The 18,847-nt window shown below is 38.3% G+C and overlaps 2 protein-coding genes across 5 annotated transcripts in view; one reads left to right on the top strand and one right to left on the bottom strand.

The window, feature by feature from the left end:
• Positions 1-1,597: 1,597 nt before the first annotated feature.
• Positions 1,598-4,464, bottom strand: LOC309688531 (toll-like receptor 5). Its single transcript, XM_082504318.1, has 2 exons — positions 4,290-4,464; positions 1,598-3,635 (listed from the first exon to the last, which is right to left on the bottom strand). The coding sequence occupies exons 1-2, from the start codon at positions 4,338-4,340 to the stop codon at positions 1,758-1,760; spliced, it is 1,929 nt and encodes a 642-aa protein (XP_082360444.1). The 5' UTR covers positions 4,341-4,464; the 3' UTR covers positions 1,598-1,757.
• Positions 4,465-9,931: 5,467 nt separating this feature from the next.
• Positions 9,932-18,847, top strand: part of LOC309689941 (dystrobrevin beta-like) — a 45,682-nt gene continuing 36,766 nt past the window's right edge. For 2 of the 4 annotated variants that reach the window (XM_082506674.1, XM_082506676.1), the window contains exon 1: positions 9,933-10,396. The gene's annotated coding sequence lies outside the window, so the exon portion shown is untranslated. Of the gene's footprint in view, positions 10,397-18,847 lie in introns of all 4 variants that reach the window. The other 2 variants (XM_082506675.1, XM_082506677.1) reach the window with 2 other exon arrangements.

Raw genomic sequence — 18,847 nt, forward strand, 5'->3', positions numbered from 1 at the left:
CTGAAAAGCTAGGAAGTTAATGACCAAACTGAGGCTGGCTCTGCTGTAAGATGCCAGTGAAACCAGCCGCCTTATCATAAAATTTCTGAACTTACTTGAAGGACACACAGCTCCTTTTGAGCTCTAAAACCGCTATATAAAATCTCTACCTAAAGTAAAATACATGCAAGAAACAAATACTCTTGCAGTCTTTGTTGGGCTATAAAGTGCTTATAAGTGAGCCGGTATTACACTTTCAATGATAGCACGTTCGATTGATGTGCAAATTTACAGCTTCACCAACATGCATGCAAAATATGACGTCGATTTGAATAAACTGTAAATGATTCACCCAAGCAGATGTTGCAGTGCTACAACACACTGTGCCTTTTGTGGCAGTAAGTCACATTATGTCTACATTTCTTTTAAAAAGTTTAAGTTTGTTCTATTTTTACTCGTCTTAAGTTACTGTGCCATTAATTGCAGAAGAGGAAACTGATTAAGACAACAGGGAGAGACAACATTGTAGTATGGGATGTACCTTTAAACTCCCCTTCATTTTCCTCAGGTGGTGTTTAGTTTCAGAAAAGAAATGTTTGGAAAAAGGAGATTGTGCAAAAACTTTGAATATCGTCAGCCTCGTCATGTCCTTAAGTACATATTTAGTACTAACATGTTGGCTCTTGACTAATAAACAAAATATTTAAAGCAACTAATTAATGTTAAATATGTTTACCTCCATATTTGTAACTGGGATTAGTTTTGTAGTTTTAGTGGATGATGTTCAATGTGTACTTGCAGATATCTGTGTGATCGAGTCAGTCTGAAAAAGGTTTAATAGATCAGCAAGTGCAATTAGTCTTTTCTCTCTTCCCTCAAATTTGTGCTTGTTTTTCTTTTCTTTTTTTCCTTTTAAAGGATTCACTTCATATCCCTTTAATCGTTCCCTGACCCCTATCAGATTTTGCATGGACTACTTAATTTGCCTCGACCTCTACATAGGGTGCTGTTGTGGATGAATCTGTTTAAAACCCCCTGAATTTCTGGCAGCTTCATATCAGCCTGAATCTACTGGAGAATGTTCATCCATCTGTTTGTCTCCTATATGGATCCTCTTCTTGTTTAAGTTAAGTAGAGCCTCTTCCAGCATCCACAGGGGTCCTGGACAGGACAGCAAGTGATTGTTCTGGAGCTCCATCTGCTGTTGATATCATAGAATAACATGCATCGCTTTTGTGGAAGGTTTAGAAATGAGTACTTCAGAAGGAAAGCTCAGGTTGAGCAGTTTGCACACAAAGTTAGAGAAGTAAGGTTGACATGCTCTGGACGTGTGCCGACGAGGAATGGAGGATATGCTGGACGACGACTGGTGAAGATGGACCTCCAGGCAAAAGGCATGAAGACCATAGGGCGAGATGTTGGCAGGTGATCTGCTGCAGCGACCCCTAAAGGAAGCAGCTAAAAGAACAAGACTTAAAATTGCAGTACTGAGCTTGTCTGGACTTTTACTCAACAAAAAGTAAGTAACATGCCACAATATTATGCGGCCCCTTAATGGCCCCTGAATTTTTAAACATCCTGAATTCACCCCCAGCTTTTCATGAGAAGAGACCATAGCTTTAACTGGATTTTTTTTTTATTACATCTGGGTTGGTTTCAAATTCAGTTCACATGCACAACTTTAATCAATGATACATGACACTGGTACACTCCTCCAGCGATTATTTCATCATGATTTTTCAGCTGAGAAATACATTTCTGCTCTTTTTTAGCTGCTTTCACTGCTGTGAGACCCTAGCAGAAAACTCTATCAGAGGAACATTATAGACACTAGCAGGAAATTCACATCTGAGCTCTTCAACAGGACTCAGCAGCGTCACGTTGGTCTCATTCAACCAAGTCAGGAAGCTCTTCAGATCAGCGTTGCAGTGGAATCGGTTCATCCGGAGATCGAGGAAGCTCAGAGAGCGGAAAGTGGCAGGGTTAGGCGAGGCTATGAAGTTGTTGGAAAGGTAGAGTGCTTTTAGACTTGTTGGAAATACGTCAGGCTGGATATATGTTAAGGCATTGTACGAGAGGTCCATCTCTCTTACTGAAGTGAGGCCCTTGAAAACACCTTGAGGGAGCGACTGCAGCGCATTGAAGCTCAAATTGAGACCAGCAACATGCCCAAAATTGTCAAACAGATTGAGACATTTACCCTGAGCCCAAACAGACTGCAGGGAGCTGCTGTGAAGATCAAGAACTGTGAGATTATTCAGACTGACTCGTCTGCTGAAGGAGCAACTCCTGATTCTGTTTCCTCCATAAAAGAGATGCCTCAGCCGTTTTAAACCGGTCAAAATGGTGGAGACATCCTCCAAGTCTGTTAATCTGTTGTCCTGAAGGTCTAGATGCATGAGGTTACTGGCAAACTGAGAGATGCTTCTCACTGATGAGGGTGCCAACTTGTTGTCATTTAGTAAAAGAAAATCTAAACTTGGTAGAGGAGCAGGGAAGCCTAAATCTCTCAGAGAGTTTCCTGTTAGATATAATAATTTCAGGTTGGGAAGTCGACTAAATGACTGATAACCCAATGCACCAATGTGATTATGAGACAAATCTAATACCTGGAGGTTTGTCAGAGAAGCAAATGTGTAAGAATAGATTTCCCCAAGCAGGTTGTGTGACAGGTTGAGCACTTTTAAATGATCCTGAAGACCTTCAAAGGCATTTCTGTGTATTTGATTCACTTTGTTTTGGGATATATCAATGATTGTGACTTCTTTCAGTGAACTAAACACCCCCTGTTGCAATGCAAATATTCTGCTTTTAGACAGATCCAAAGAGAGGACTGAACTGTTGTGCAAGCCTTCAAATGTGCTGCGATCTGGATCAGGAAGATTGTTGAATGAAAATCCTCTGCCCATGTGCCCTGACATTTTCAGATGGGAGATTTTTGTCCCCTCGATGGCTTTGAAGAACTGCGTGCACTGGCCCACACCAAACCCGTTGCTTGACAAATCGAGTGTCTGAAAGGTCAGATCTCTGAAAGGATTCCCACATTTGTTCCAGTCAAACTTACCGCTGGACATCTCTCTCAGGTACACTGAGTTTAAGTTCAGAACTGTGAAGGTTTTTCCCTGAAAGGCAGCAAGATCAGACTCACAAATTTTATCAATTTTGTTCAGCTTGAGATTTAGGTCTTTCAAATGAGTCATGTTGACAAAGAAGGGAGAAGGCTGGAGTCTTTTTATGTCGTTACCAAAGAGGCTCAGAGTTTGTAGGGACAGCAGCGGTTCTAGATATTTGTCCCTAAGTATAGATTCTTTAAGTGAGCAGTAATCCAGGTTGAGAATCTGTAGACTTGCCAACCCATCAAAGGCCTGCTGCTCCAGCTGAAGCCCGACGTTAAAGTCGAGTGAAAGCCTCCTCAGATGTTTTTGTCTGCTGAAGGCGTGGTTCCTGATCACAAGCTGTGCATGCTGTCGTCCGAGGTCCAGCACTTGCAGCTCCTCGAGGCCTGACAGGGAGGTGGAGTTGATCTCACTGATGTGGTTCATCTCCAGGTACAAATGGGTGATGTCAGGAGGGAGAGGAGGAACCGAGCGGAGGTTCTGGAAACCACAGTATGCTATGGAGCCCTTTATGAGGCATGATGGGAAACAGCCCGGCACCTGGAAGTTGCACATAGAAATATAGTCGAAGCAGTCAGTCATCAGAGTGAATCAGTCAGCTTCCACAAACACAGATACAGAAGCTCTTTCATACCACACATGAGTTATCATAATACATCTCTGTGTTGCTTTGTTGTTTTTGAAATCCTTTATTTTACTTCTTCTTATTGTTTTGCTATTATTGTTATCATTGATGTTATTTTTTTTTATCACTGTAATTATTCTGGATCTATAATAGTAGGATTTCTCAAAACTTTAAGTATTTATCAAGTATTTATTCTTTTTTGTAGTTGTTAAGGACTTTATGTTTGTTTTAATGGCAAAAATTAGACTCTAAATTGTATCATTCTCCTACTGTGAGAAATTTACCGCTAATATCTGAATAATTTCAGAGTCCTCTCAAAGATTTGAACTATATCAGAATACAGTGATAACACTGAGCACCACAGACAAAAGAAATAAATCAAGTGCAAATGAAAGCTGACGAGCAGAAGCAACCCCAAAACAAACTATTCTTTTTAAAACATGTAAATCATTTTTGACCTCTCTCAGTTAGAGTAGTTTCCCTCCACACATTCAGAGCTGCTTTGTATATAATTTACATCTCACACACTATATAAAAATTCACATGTATGATAAGTTTACATTACTAACCTGCAGGAAAACACAGATGGCAACCGCCTGAAGTCCCACCGTCCACATCATCCTGTTCCTTAAAGAAATCCTCTTTGAATCTTCGGTCTTCGATGAAAAAAAAACCCCCGATGCGGCCTGTCGAAAGCAAAAATCTGAATTCTGCAGAAGACTTTACCACAGCGTTTTTATCTGTGAGTGTTTGCGTGACATGTGCTGGGAGGTACATCGACCCCACAGCGTAACCATGACGCTGAAAGGGATTTCCTATTTTCTTCTGCAAAGTCCAGCTTTACAACATGAAGGGAAGTACCTTGTTTACGTCCTGGGGCTAGTCCAGTACACCAGGTTGCACAACTGGTCCAAAAACATATGTTGCAGGTTTTTAATTATGCAAGTTACCATCAGCCTTCATGATATTATCTAAAGGTTTATGTTTGAAGACCATGGTTCTGGTTTTGATTACACTGTTGTTTGGTGACTCTGAGTTTTTGTGATGCTGTTGGGATCTGGGATCCTGTTTTGCTTTTGTGATGTTTCCAGTCTGTGTTTACTGTGTTTGCTCCTGTCTCCATGTTTACGATTTGTCTTTTGGTCATTTCCTGCTCTTGTTTTGGATTTTCCTTCCGTTCTGCCTGAAAGCCTTTGTCATTTTTCCCAACTACACGTCCTTCAGTCCTCTTAGCTCCTTTCCTTATGTCTTATTCCTTCAGATGCCCCCGGAAGACATGAGGAAGGAGATTCAAGCATAAAGGAATCAAGGCAGCAGGCCAGAATGGGGCATCATCACTGTGAAGCGATGTCGGTTAAATATAATGCTTCATAAATTGTTTTCTCTTATTAAAAAAACGTTTTTAATGACTTCATGTGTAACAGTGGGTATGAATGACATTGTCTTACAGTTTGAATATTCCTCTTTTACACACTGAAGGTAAGAACCCTTCTGTAAAGGATACACCTGTGCATCCTAGATTATACATCCTCTGGATGTTTTCTAGGATCTGAAAATCCTACAACAAATCACAGTGAGTTTGATTTCTAGGTCACAGGCAGGAGGAAGGAGGACAAAGGAGACAAGGTAGCACAAATTAGAGAAATGGGAAAAGCCTAAAGTTGCATCTTTGTTTTGCTTTTTTTTTTTGTTGGGTTTCCTTTATGCTCATTTCTGTATTTATTCATTCTTCCTTTTGGACTTTGCTTTTTGACCTGGCTCCCATGTTCTTTTCTTTCTGGCTGGGATTTCTGTTTGCTCCCCTTGAATTCTGCTTTGGATTTTTCTCAGTGATTCTCAGGATGTGCAATCATGTTACAGCCTTTAAAAAGCTTTCAACTGTAGGCACTAATAGACATATTAGTGTCCCTGAACAGCATTGTAGATATTTTTGTAGCCAAATAGTCTGCAATTGGCATGGTTTAGCATTACAGTATATAGACAATCAATAGTTATTTGTTATTAGCTTGTTGTAGATGCATTTACCTTTAAAAGGCCTTTTTTGACAGTATCCTTTTCATATTTCATTGATTACTTTAACATGACATCATGCTGTGGCTTTGCTCTGAACTCTTAAAGCTTTTTACTGCCCGTAACCTTTTTTTTAAATGTTTTATTCTTTTACTTTTTCTTGTTGTTATTATAATTAATGTTATTATTGACATGTTTGCTATTCAACTATTGTGACATTAAATAAATAAAAACCTTTATTTAGAGTTTATTAGTGTTCTTGTTTCTACTTCTCTTGTCCATGTTTTCAGATATCTGTATAACTTCTTATGTCTTCTGTCTGTTTTGCACATTTTGGCCTCATTTTTATTTTTTATTTTCAACTGAGCTTTTTTTTGTCCTATTGTACTCTATTTAAGCTATGCTGCTGTTAGGTGTGTTCAGTCTTTTTGCCTGCTACAACATATTTATCTCTGAACTTCTGGAATTGATCTCTCCCACCACATTTAGATTTTGATGTGATAGCTTTTTAATAGCCTGTAGATATGAATAGCTCAGTTCATCTGCAGGTGTTGATGTTAGATGTGAAGTTCTCTTATGTGCTGAACATATTTGGACACATCTGGATGTACCTGTAACAGGAAACCGTTTTAGTCACGTTTGTTCTTATTTTTTTTTCCTGTTATGCAATCAATTTGTACATTATGTCACTGAGTTACTCTCTTTCCTCTCACAGTTTCCCAACAGCACTCTTGCTCTTTCACGCATCAATCCTTTTCTGGTTTCTTTGTCACGTGTTGATTAATCCTTTTGGTACTCACCTAGGGAAGTTCGGCACAGAGGTGTACTGTATGTCTCAAAGTGATGAGTAAGCCATCTGAAACTGCTTAACAAGTCAGTTTGCACTCTAAAGTAAAGAGTCAAATAATGATTTCCAATATTTTAGCTGCATAATCAGTGAAGAGGTGTTTATAATGCAACAGCTCTCAGTGTGGGAAGGAGAGGTGTTTACTGGAGTGTGCGTAATTACTTAATCAGAAAGACAAGTAGCTGTCATAATACGATCAAATTTTAATTTTCATTGTAAGCTCATCTACTCTAATGAAACACTCCAGTGTAGATAAGTGTGTGTGTGTGTGCGTGTGTGTGGTGTGATCACACAGCGCTGTTGAATTTCACAACCTTGGGAGAGTAAAGGTTGCGTGAAAGGAAGAGACACAGAGGTGGCCCGGCATTGTGCCAGTAATGCTACAGCAGTAATTAACACACAGAAGCTGACGATGAAGGTCACAACAATCCATGATAACAATATTGTAAGGCTACAGTGCCGTGTCAGTCATTATTTTCAGTACTAAAAAGTTGCCTGGACATTTCAAGTATTCTTCCTGGACATACTGAATGTCTTTATTCCAATGGCTTTATCTAATCAGCTGTGGAAAACCAAAAAAATGAACAAATCTCAGTTAAATTTCACAGCAGATTTGGAAACTAGCAAATATTCACCTTAATTAATTGCATTTTTCCTTTTAAAAATAGACTTGTGATACTTAAGACAAAAAACAATGCTGAACGCTAAAAAACCTGAAACATGACATCATTTCCAGAAAATTAAAAACATTTTCAAATTGGAGTGTTTATCAAACAATTTGGATTTTTTTCTTTTAAGAAATTAAATAATTTTTTTATATATGTGTTTTAATTGGTATCATTTTTGCTACATATGGCATTTTTCATCAATTTATTTGGGTTTTTCTTGAAAAAAAATCCCACTAATGATGTAGAGGTCTCACAAAAAACTTATGTATCAGATACATATATTATAAATGTGATATTACATTAGCTACACTGTAATCTTTACAGTGCAGCTTTATGCAAGTAATGAGTGCAGATGGAGAGTTAAGCTTAGACTTTGTAATGCTCAAAGAACATGGTGTCACTGTTTGTGAAGAGTACTATGATACAGGTGGTAATGCATTTTGTGCCATAACTGCAGCACAGCTCTGGATCTTGTTCCTTGCTTGAGTCACTGGAGTTTGTTGGCTCAGCTTTAGCATCACTTTAGTACAAACATTAATTTAAAATATTCTCAAAGGTAATTTTCCTCCTTATCCTCAAATTTCATTCAAGCAGCTGCAGTGGTGTATGGTTGCAATGCAAAGCTGCTGGAGTGCAGACTCCCACTACAGAGGCTTCCAGGTAACTGCCAGGAATGGATGCATTAAGTGCTGTACCATTGTAGTGGTAGAGAATGTAAACGATGGACTACCTTCTGGGTCTGAAAAGCTAGCATGGGAGCTCCTTAAACATGCAGTTCCTTTAGTGACTCCTGTGGTTGGCAAAATGACTTCTGGCCCTCACCTTTGACCTCATCAACACTTTCCTGATGACTTCATGGGATCGTCACACATTTCAGGTCCTACCTAATAAAACATTGAGCTCATTTGGTAAATTATGGTCATTCCAAGAGTCAGCAAGGAGGGTAATCCAGGATATGCTCATTTGCTATTTGTAAATCACAAGTCGACAGCCAGTGAGTGAGCAGTTGCACACTAGGTCATCACGTCTGGTTTCAAAACGCCAAGATGGCAATAATGAAAATGCTCATTGCTTATAACATGACTGCAAAAAATAAATGGGTGGACAACCAGTAATCTGGACTTCTTTTGTTCATGTAGTTTGTTTTTTAGTTTAGCCCTGCTAAGTTGTATTAGACAAAGAACTATTGTAGTGGAGTCAAACAGAGACTTAAAAACAATACACACTGTCCACTTGGGACATTGTGTAGGCTTCTGACCTGTCCTTTTTGATCTTTGATATTATCTTTGTGTGTCTTTCTCTGTTAAAGGAAACTCTTCAAACAATCAGCATTTAACCTACTGGCACAGGATCATTGCTGTCAGGCTACATGCTGGATGTTTCCCTTCTGTGTAGCCAAAATGACGGAATAATGGACATGAACGCAGTACACAGCACTACCATTGATATTTGGGGCTGGTTTATCCTAGTGGTCAATCACAGTATGGCAATGACACAAATGTCATGTGACCCAAAAAGCATTATCCCTGTAGACTATCATTATAAAACAACATCTGTAAAAACAGCTGCTTGCAGCCCATGAGAGTCATATTTGAAAAACCAAGTAAAAAAAAAGTGGCTTTTATTTGTGTGATGTCATCATAATATAAAGTTTATGGGCCCGGTAAGAGTGTGAATGGGCCTGGGGGAGGAAGTGCAATAATCAGCAAGCTGCACCTGGAAAGCTTCTCTGGTTCATGCACATGGATGTACTGAGGAAAAATGGAAACTGTGCACAAAGTTATTAAGGAAACTCCTCTAAATTCTTCTTTTTTTTTAAGCAAGAGAACTGTTGGCATGATGTTCTTTTCAAGAAATGCTGTACTAGTTTCATAAAGTACCAGATGTAACAGAACTCAAACCTTCCAAAAAGTTCAACTGTTGTTACAGTCCACAAAATGTTTTGTTTTGTTTTGTTAGCAAATGTGAGACGAGCCTTTGTGTTCTCTTTGGTCAGCAGCGGTTTTCATCTTGGAATGCTCCCATGGATGCGATTTTTGCCCAGTATTTTTCTTATTGTTGAATCTTGAACTCTGACCTTAACTGAGGCAAGAGAGGCCTGCAGTTCTTTAGATGTTCTGGGTTGTATTTTGACCTTCTGTATGAGTCGTCGACACATTCTTGAACTCCTGGGAAGATTTACACCTGTTCCAAGTTTTCTCATTTGCGGATAATGGCTTTCACTGTAATTTGCTGGAGTAACCCTTTCCAGACTGATAGATGTCAAACACTGGTAGCACTATATAATAATGACACACTATTAAATATTGTTAAGGTATTAATTTAATTCATCGGTCATACATAGTCATCCTTAATATGGCATTTATAAATGCAAATATATTATTATGACTATGATCATATTTTTTTCTTTGCATGGTGGAACATATCTCTATTTATAAATGACATACTAAGAAGGAGTACTGATAGATAAATAAAAAAAAATTTGAATTATAATTTAAAAATTACGTTTTGTAATTATTTGAATTATTTTTTTCTAATATAAAAATTGTTTGATGATCTGACACGTTTAAGCCTGAAAAATATGCAAAAATGTAGGAAATTAGGAAAGTGGCAAATACTTTCACAGCACTGTAGCACTAAGACAGTTAGTATTTTTAGTTAGAGATGGGACATGATAAGGTTCTTTTTGGGGGGGATGTGAACCCAAACGCTAACTTTGCCCTGGGCCCCCTATGCAGCTCAGTCGGCATTCCTTTTATTCTTGAAGTACATGTCCTTTTATTGAGCGAGTAAAGTCGGACGAACTGTACTACTGACTGTGAAGTGTGCTCGTTTTGTGTCAGTGGCAGCTCTGAGCCGAGGGGAGGGGGCAGGACTGACTGAGAGGAGTGACTTTCTTTCAAAAATAGTTCACTTCTTCATCACAGCAGCAACCGGTGCAGCAGCAGAGGCAGCAGCAGCGGGTATGAAACATGGCTCGTCACGGAAATAAGTAACGGGACCGAGGGACGCTGTTATTTAAACCGAGGAGGACGCCAGAAAGTACCGCGAAAAAAGAAAGAAAGAAACCGAGATACATCTAAAGTCGGAGCCACACGTTTCAGTGTTGATGTTGGTGTTTGGACGCGAATACCTGCCGAAAATAATCCCGGTGAGTGCAGCTCGTCTCTCAGAGGATGTTAAAGGCTTATAACATGATGCTGGAGCAGTAGTTTCACGATTTATCCGCATTAACAACGACTTTCGGTGTGAAATGTACCAGAGTTAGTCAGTGAGAGGTCTGAGGAACACATTCATTCGGTGGAACAAGGTGAACAGGGAGTTAAAACTTTCCTGCAACATGGCCGCTCAGATGTCACTCAGCTTCCCAGAAGTAGGCAGAACTAAAAATGAGCTTTCACTCGACCCTATTTAAACGTAAATACGAGTCCAGAAAGTCTTTAATAAACCTGTTTAAAGAAAGGTTAGACTCAAACGAGAGTCCAAAGCGGTGTCCGTCCCTGTCCGGAGTGTTAGACCTAAGTCCTGCCCACTTTTTAAATCAAAACTTTAGTCCTCTCATATGGGAGGAACGTTACTCCATTCAAAAAACTGTCAATTTTACGTTTCTTGGATGATTGCCAAACACCTAAACTTTCTAAAGCATAATTTAATACTTTTTTGACATTATAAAGAGTCATTATAAAATTCGGCCCACACCTGGGGTGTAATTAAAGCACACACACACACACACACATACATATATATGTATGTATGTATATATATATATATATATATATATATATATATATATATATATATGTATATGTATATATATGTGTATATATATGTATATATGTGTATATATATATATATATATATATATGTATATGTATATATGTATATATGTGTATATATATATATATATATGTATATGTGTGTATATATGTATATGTGTGTATATATATATATATATATATGTGTGTGCCTATGTGCAGTTATGGTCAATACGCTGAATGCAAACAGATGTAGTTGGCTGATAGTGCTTTGGTTTTTCATAATCAATCATGTGACCGGTTAGGTGAGAGGAAATGTTTTAATAACTCGAAACCACTGATAAGCCATTTCATGTGACATGTGCGGGTCAAATGAAATGATTTATGACACCACAGCCTGCCAAAAGATGCTACTGGAGATAACCAAAGCATTTAGGGGGAGTCTAGCAGAGCATGACAGCACCCAAGCCATCCATATCCAGCTCTCAAGTGTGCTCAGCTGGGTCTCCTTCTGCAGTAGCACATATTAAAGTTAAACTCAAAGTCGATTACATTCCTGCACTTCTCTTTGCTGCAGTGAGGAAAATATCACAAATTTAATTGATAAAGTCTCACATTCTACATTTAGAAGTGTGAAGTAACCCTCCGAATTGACCCTGAAATACCAAATTGCAGTCTGGCTTCATTGGGATGGTGAAACAAAAATATACTGTGAAAGGTTTATGTTTAAATCCCCTATAAATGGTATATATACAAGCATATGTCCAATCCTGCTTATAAGTGTAGTCAGCCCCTAAAAGGCCAGAATCCTAATTTTCATTCTCAGTTAATCTAATGCATTTTTCTTCAGTCCATTCAAAAAAATAAAAAATTCACTTTACTGTTATTTAGATCCCAGCGTGGCATCTTCAGCAGTTAAAATCCTCAAAAATGTTCGCGTTACTGTTACGTTTAACAAGAAGGGCGTCAAATCTGCACACCTGAGACTAGGGCTGCCACGATTTGTCGACTAGTCACGATTACGTCGACTATCAAAATCGTCGACGACTGATTTAATAGTCGACGTGTCGTTTGAAGCTTTGTAAGATCGCAAAAGACGCAGGAATAATAGCAGGATTTAAGCGTGTAATAACGGACTGAAACAGAAGATGGCAGCACTGCATGTACAAGGATTCCAGCTGCCGTTAAACCCAGAAGAAGAAGAAGTAGCTGTGTCCCAGAATTCATAGCGCGGCCCAGCTTAGTTTCCAACAATGGCGGTAGCTAGTTAGTTTTAATATTACTCTTATTATTCTTTCTGGGTCACAAAATAAACGTTTAACATATTTTCAGGCGAGAATGTAGCTGTGTAAACCTCAAATATCGGCTCAGTTTTCGGAGACGTCTGTTACCCACTAGCTCGATAGCTAGCCGGGGGCTAGGTCACTAGCGCCGTGAGAACACCGGACTCCCGGCAAATTGTTTTCAAACCCACCGCTGTCTTTCGCGACTCAGGTTAAATATATATGAGTCACTTAGATAAATTAAAAATGTTGTTGTTTGGCCTTTTTTTTTTTTTTTTTTTTTTTAGTATTTTATTTGTTCCTGAGTAAATCGGTTTGGCTGAGATTAAAGTTATAGTTTTTACACAGCTGAATAAACGTCAAGCAGACAGCTGATTATCAGAAGTGTGAGATGCTGGAGAATATACCCCGGTGTCCTGTTATATTTTAGATAGCAAGGAGTTTATTAAACTTTACCGAAACAATCTGCAAATTTCATTAAAATTGAATAAACTATCATCTTGTCTTTATTTTTAGTTAGCACCTTAAAAGCTTAAAGCTGTAAGCTAATGATAGTTATATAAGCTGTAGTTTTACGTCCAGTGGATGATGATCTGATTAGTCGACTAATCGCAAAAATAATCGGTGACTAGTCGACTATCAAAATAATCGTTTGTGGCAGCCCTACCTGAGACACTACAACCAAATAATGTGTGTCCTTTTTACCTGAATCATGATTGAAAAAGTTAAATCAGTGTCAAAATTGATGCATATTATGATACTTAACTTTCTCAGGTATTATTTACTTGGCTGATAATGAGATTATTTCAGAGTGTCAGTGTTTCTCTGTCCTCAAACCAAACTGAATTGGCATTCAAACTTCAGGTAGAAAATAAACAGTCTTTATTTTTTTAACAATATCTAAACAGTCAGGTTCATAGCAATCAGAGTAGCTGTGACTAAACACAGGAAACTGTAGGAAAAGTAGACTTCTTCAGACTTTTCCTCCCCGTGGAGGAAGTTGAAAGGAGATGGAAGGCAGTGAAAATAGAGCGATTGCAGTAACTGATTATTTGTGTCTCACACTATCCCCCGAAGGCACATTTTCCTTGGTAGATACATATTATGCACTTTAATTGAGCAGTGGGCGATTTGTTTACACCTTTAGTGGAACATAATGAAAGGGGAAGCAAAAATTAGCCATTCCTTTTTTCCAGGCATCCAGTCAAAACCTTGCATACGATAACCAGGCATTTAAAAAGTAGCGACTGTTTTACCTGATTTACCTGCAGAGATTCTGTGTCTTTGCACCATCTCTCACTTCGTTGCGTTTCATCTCAGTCTCCTCATGGAAAGCTTTCATTGTCTTCTGATCTGCAGCAGTGTTACTGTCTCCTCTGTGGGTGGGAAGATAATAGAGGTGAGGTTGAAACCTATGATTACCCACCTCTGCTTTGTATAATTTCTCAGGAATTAAATTACAGTGAAATGGAAGCATTCTGCATTTTGCATGTTGGAGCAGCTGCTCATAGGGATTTCTGACTGTTTACTCTCAGGCATGCTTGATGCTTCTGAGTTTGATGGCTTGCAGCAGTGCAGTAAAATGCAGTGTAATGACAGGCTTGTTTTCAGTGCAGAATTACAAGTTTAGGAGTAAATTTGTATAAGAGCTTGTTTTAAATTCCTGTAATAGTTAGTCCGCGATGATTGACACTACAGTTTGCATGGTTGGAGCTGCCTGTTTGTCCCACCAACTGAACATTTTTAGTGTTACTCTGGTGTCTCTGTGCTGTCTTGAGACACAACTTTCACTTCCCATCTCTGTCACTTTGTTTTTCTCCGGCCTCGTCATCCTGTTGCTTGCAACATTTGTTTCTCACCGTTTGCTTCCTTCCGGCTTCTTGGTGGATCTCGATTTCTCAGTGTTTTTCTTCTTATCTTCAAATCTTTGTCATGTAGTCAAAAACAAAAAACAGTTTCATGTGAATTTGTCGGTCTATATTTTATGTAGGAAGATCATGAAAATCTGAGTGGCAATATATGTATACTTGCTAAAGTTAAAGGCTTGTTCTATAGTAGTTTTCAATTTGCTATTACCACATTGCAGTGTTTTGAAGTCAACTGTGGCCTGAACTAGAGTAGCAAGATTTACTACTTCAGTGATTCTCCACAGAACTTTTTAAATATTACAAATTACCAAGATTTTTTATTAGTCTGAATCCAAAAGCAGTCTGACTTTGATGACTTTATTATCAGATAATCCAGTCAAACATGTTTTTTTTTTAAATGTTTGTAAAATGTTTTTTCTAGTATCACTGAAACAAGAAAGAAGCAACAGACCAAGATTGTCTAAATAAATCAAATTTAGAACAATTTAAAATGCTTTCATGGATAAAGGAAACAGTACAGGTATGATAAACACAAACTCAGCCATTAAAACGGTATTTCTGTGAAAAATATGTTTGGGTACTCTGATAAAATATTTTGTATGAGGGTTAATTTGGCCACAGCAGAGTTGCTGCACACTTCTAAATAAAATTAGATCATCCATAAATGAGGCACTGTGTTTAAAAATGGCTGTAATTCATAATGTTTTTAACCACAGCGGTATACAGAGGCAAAATTACTAATACTTATAAACCTGACTGTACTTGTTTTGTCAGACTTACTTTACTGTCACCTGTTGCAAAGAAGTGCATTAAATACTGTCTGATATGCAGCTATTAAACAGCTCAATAACCCCTACAACAAACTTAAAAAACAAACTTTCTTTACAGTAAATCGCTTCATATCTGCAGATCAGAACATGCACCTCCTCTGTCAGTCCTCCAGACAGCCGTGGCATGCTAGCTGTATATCTTAAATGTGAAATGAGAGATGTGCTGCTTCTGTTTTTACCTGCCTGGCGACGGCCCCGGGGTTGCGCAGGGTCAGTCTGACTGTCTCTTTTTGCAGCTTAGAGATTGAAGGTCACGGGGGAGAGGCTGGAGACGCGGGGAGAGTTTTGATTTCAGTTCAGTGCAATCAAAAGTGTCCCTTAAAGAATAAAAGGCCCTAAGAAAGGGCATTAGTGGAGTCTATGTTTTGATTTGTAGTTTGTTTTTGTTTGGTTTTTTTTTTTTATTTTCTTAGAGTTGTCAAGGTATTTAAATGACAAATGCAATCTTTTTTTGTTATTATTTTGAGGAATAAAGTAAAATATTTGGAACTTGTCAAATTAGAAATGATCAACTTCTGTTTACTGATGGGTTTGTTGATGTCATTTTTCCCCCTGTAGTGTCACATATTAGAAGAGAATTGCAAGAAGTTGTAACTACCCCACTGTGGAAAATTTAAAGTCCACCTCTTAAGCATTATACATTATTTTCTGTCACGTATATAATGCCACAGTATTTTCAGTATTTTAGTCAACTTACTTTCACTCCATACTTTGCAGATACTGGCCCTTCACGGCCCGCAGTTTGTGAAATATTGAGCTAAAAGTTGGGGGAAGAGATGTTAAAGTGGAGCCAATGAGGTTTATTTTGAACTGTGACTCTTGTAAAGCTTCTTTAGCTGAGTCACAGAATAAAAATACGGAGATGGGACTGAGCATAGTAGATCCAGGGTAATACTAAATCTAGTACAAATACAGCTACCAAGTGACAATTTATTTGGCCTCCATTAAGCTTTCGCCATTAAGCTTCAGGACCCTTGAGACTGAGCCAAACCAGCCATTAATGCACTCAGCCACAGAAAAATTCAAGTGTGAAACTTGAACTTTTAAATAATTAATTTAGAAAAATACTGCAGAGCTTTTATTTTATTTTTTTGTCTGGCCAAAAGGCCTCATCTGTTTTACAGTGACGTGTCATTTAGAGGATAAATGGAGCTCGGAGGTATTTCAGAAACGTCAGTGTCTAAAGTTGCAGCATGCACTACTGTAAGCTCATCATGTGTGACACGCACACTAGTTATGTCCTGTCAAGGCAGTCGGTGAGAATAGTGAGCAGCTGCAAGTGGTAATGTGGTCATGTGGCATGTATAGTGTGCGTGCAGTGTTAGAAGGGTGGTAAACAACACCGTGTCTGCCTAACGCCCGTTTCTGTATCGGTGTTGTCGTGTCAAAGTTTTAGCTTTTGGATTCACGCACAGATCGCAGCGGTGAATTGCGCGTGGGTGCTGGAAGAGAGGGATTTTTGGTATTTAAACTGGTAGGTGTGTGTGTTTGTGAAAGAGAAAGTGGTGTTTGTGTGAGGGAATATCATGTGTGTTTGTTTTTTATTCAAGGACCATTTGTCATGCTCACGTGTTAAGCCTGTAAAAGTGTAACTGCTGTTTTGATGAGGTACTTAGGTGGTGTGTGTGTGTATGTGTGTGTGGGGGGGTAGCTGTTAATGAACAGGTGCACTGGCTGGGTGGTCAGCACTGGTGCAACGCCCAGTTTTCACACTATGACAACATACGTGGCACACTAAAGATGCATCGAGTGCAAAGTTCTTGGCATGTATCGCTTTTTAAAATGTTAATTCTGATGTTATATTTGTTTTGGTTATTTACTCTGCTAACATTATAAAGACACAGGCAGCCTCGTAGGCGGTACAAAAGATGGATGAAGTTACCCATTGGTTATGAAGCTCAAAGCTTTTAGCCACCAGAGTGTTTTTTGACACCAGATGTGATGAGCGAGGGGTGGATCTGTCAGTGCATGCTCATTGGCTAATATCTTGTGACTGACAAGTTGTTGGTCAGTTTCTTTCGGAGTTAGCCAGTCTTTCATCTCACGTCTCCAGCTGATTCAAAATGCTGCTGCATGTCCTTGTGAAGTTCTTGTTTTTGTTTTTTATCTTTAAATGGTCTTGCCCCAGTCTTCTTCTCTGAGCTGTTTTACTTAAACTCCTGTCCGAGCTGCTAAATCATCTGAAAAGTTATTCTTGCATATACAGAAATCTAAAGAAAGCTCAGAGAAAGCTCACTGTTGCCCCTAGATTATGGAATAAATTGCCTAGTACGTTAGACAGGCACCTACATTGTCCATTTTAAAAATTCATCTTAAAGCGCCTTTATACTTTTTGGCCTTTGACTCAGCATGAGACGATGATCCTACTTGTTTTTAATTATAATTGGTTTTTTTAAGTTGTTTTCATTGTATACATTATGTTGTGTACAGTGTTTATCCTTATCTGCTTTTGCCATTTTTCCAGTGCTTTATAAATAAAGTTGACATGGTACTCCTCCTTTATGACTCAGTAAATGACCATAATTTGCAAAATGGACTTAAAATTGATTTTTAAGTGGAAGTCTTTGCAATCATAAGACTTTGCACCATACTGTGTGATCATGAAAATTTATCTGATTGGACGAACGATAAGGACAAAAACAAATATATGGCTCCTAACAGACAGCATGTCACTGTGATTGTTTTTTTTGTTTTTTGTTTTTTGTTTTTATGCCTTCTGATCAGTTTGGATGCTTGCTTCTGCCATTGAAAACAAAATACTGCCATCTCAAAATTTCAGCTTAAATTTTGACTTACTGACTGTTTATCTCAAACTGAGATAACTAAGTTCAAATTTTGAGATATAACTTCGAAATTTGGACTTAAGGATGGCTATTATTATTATTATTATTATTATTATTATTATTATTATTATTATTATTATTATATCATTATATATGCAAGCTTCCATAGAGCGATGCAGTAGTCAGGTGGGTGGAGCGTCTGTGGGCACAGCCAGAGCTGTTTGTCTTAAATGACCATATTTGGGAAATCCACTCACATCATACAGGAGCTGAAACTATATACAGTGAATGTTGTATAGAGTTCGTTAAGAAAGTGCTTAAAACAACCAAAATAAGCATTCAGAGTTCACATACACAACTAATAGCTGATTAGTGCTACGACTGCAGTTCAGACCATCTACATTTGTGGAGAAAGATTTAAAATCCTGTGTGAAACTTGCCTTAAACTGTTTTCCCTGCATTCTCACATATTTCTTTTAGAGTTTTATTGGACAATATTTGTGGGGCAGTGTTTATTTGTGGGAGCCAGTGGTGGGGCATGAAGGACCAGAGAAATAATATTCTTTGTTGTGGGTGGATTGCTGACTCTGCTGCTGTTGAGAGCCTGTCATTATAGTTATGTTTTGTTGGCACTTGGCAGCTGTTCGGTTTTTGCTGTCTTTTCTTATATTTGTCTATAAAACACTAGATTATCTGGTGCAGAAGCACTCAGCATGTACTGTTGCTTTTAACAAAGGAATGGAGCGCGTCAGTCAAAAATAATGATGCTTTGTTTCCAGCTCTTAGAGAATATGGAAGAGAGTATGGTATTAATTTAGTGTCGAGTCTTAGTTTTATAAATTCAGCATGCAGATCAGCAACGTGAGAAATGAAAAAGTATGGTTTAATCTATACATGGGTACAAGGAAAGGGACAAAGGAAAACTAATCAGTTCCCTAAAATTTCCCCAAATCCTGCAGCGAATGTCGTGTGCATGTGTGCACCAAAAGAGCCACACACCAACAAGTTATTAAATAGAATAATAATACTTACTGATATATACTTTGTGATTATAAATAACAGAGAAAGCATCAGCTGTCTCTT

Source organism: Aulonocara stuartgranti, assembly GCF_965226115.1.
Source record: "Aulonocara stuartgranti genome assembly, chromosome: 15".
In the NCBI taxonomy this organism is placed as follows: Eukaryota; Metazoa; Chordata; class Actinopteri; order Cichliformes; family Cichlidae; genus Aulonocara; species Aulonocara stuartgranti.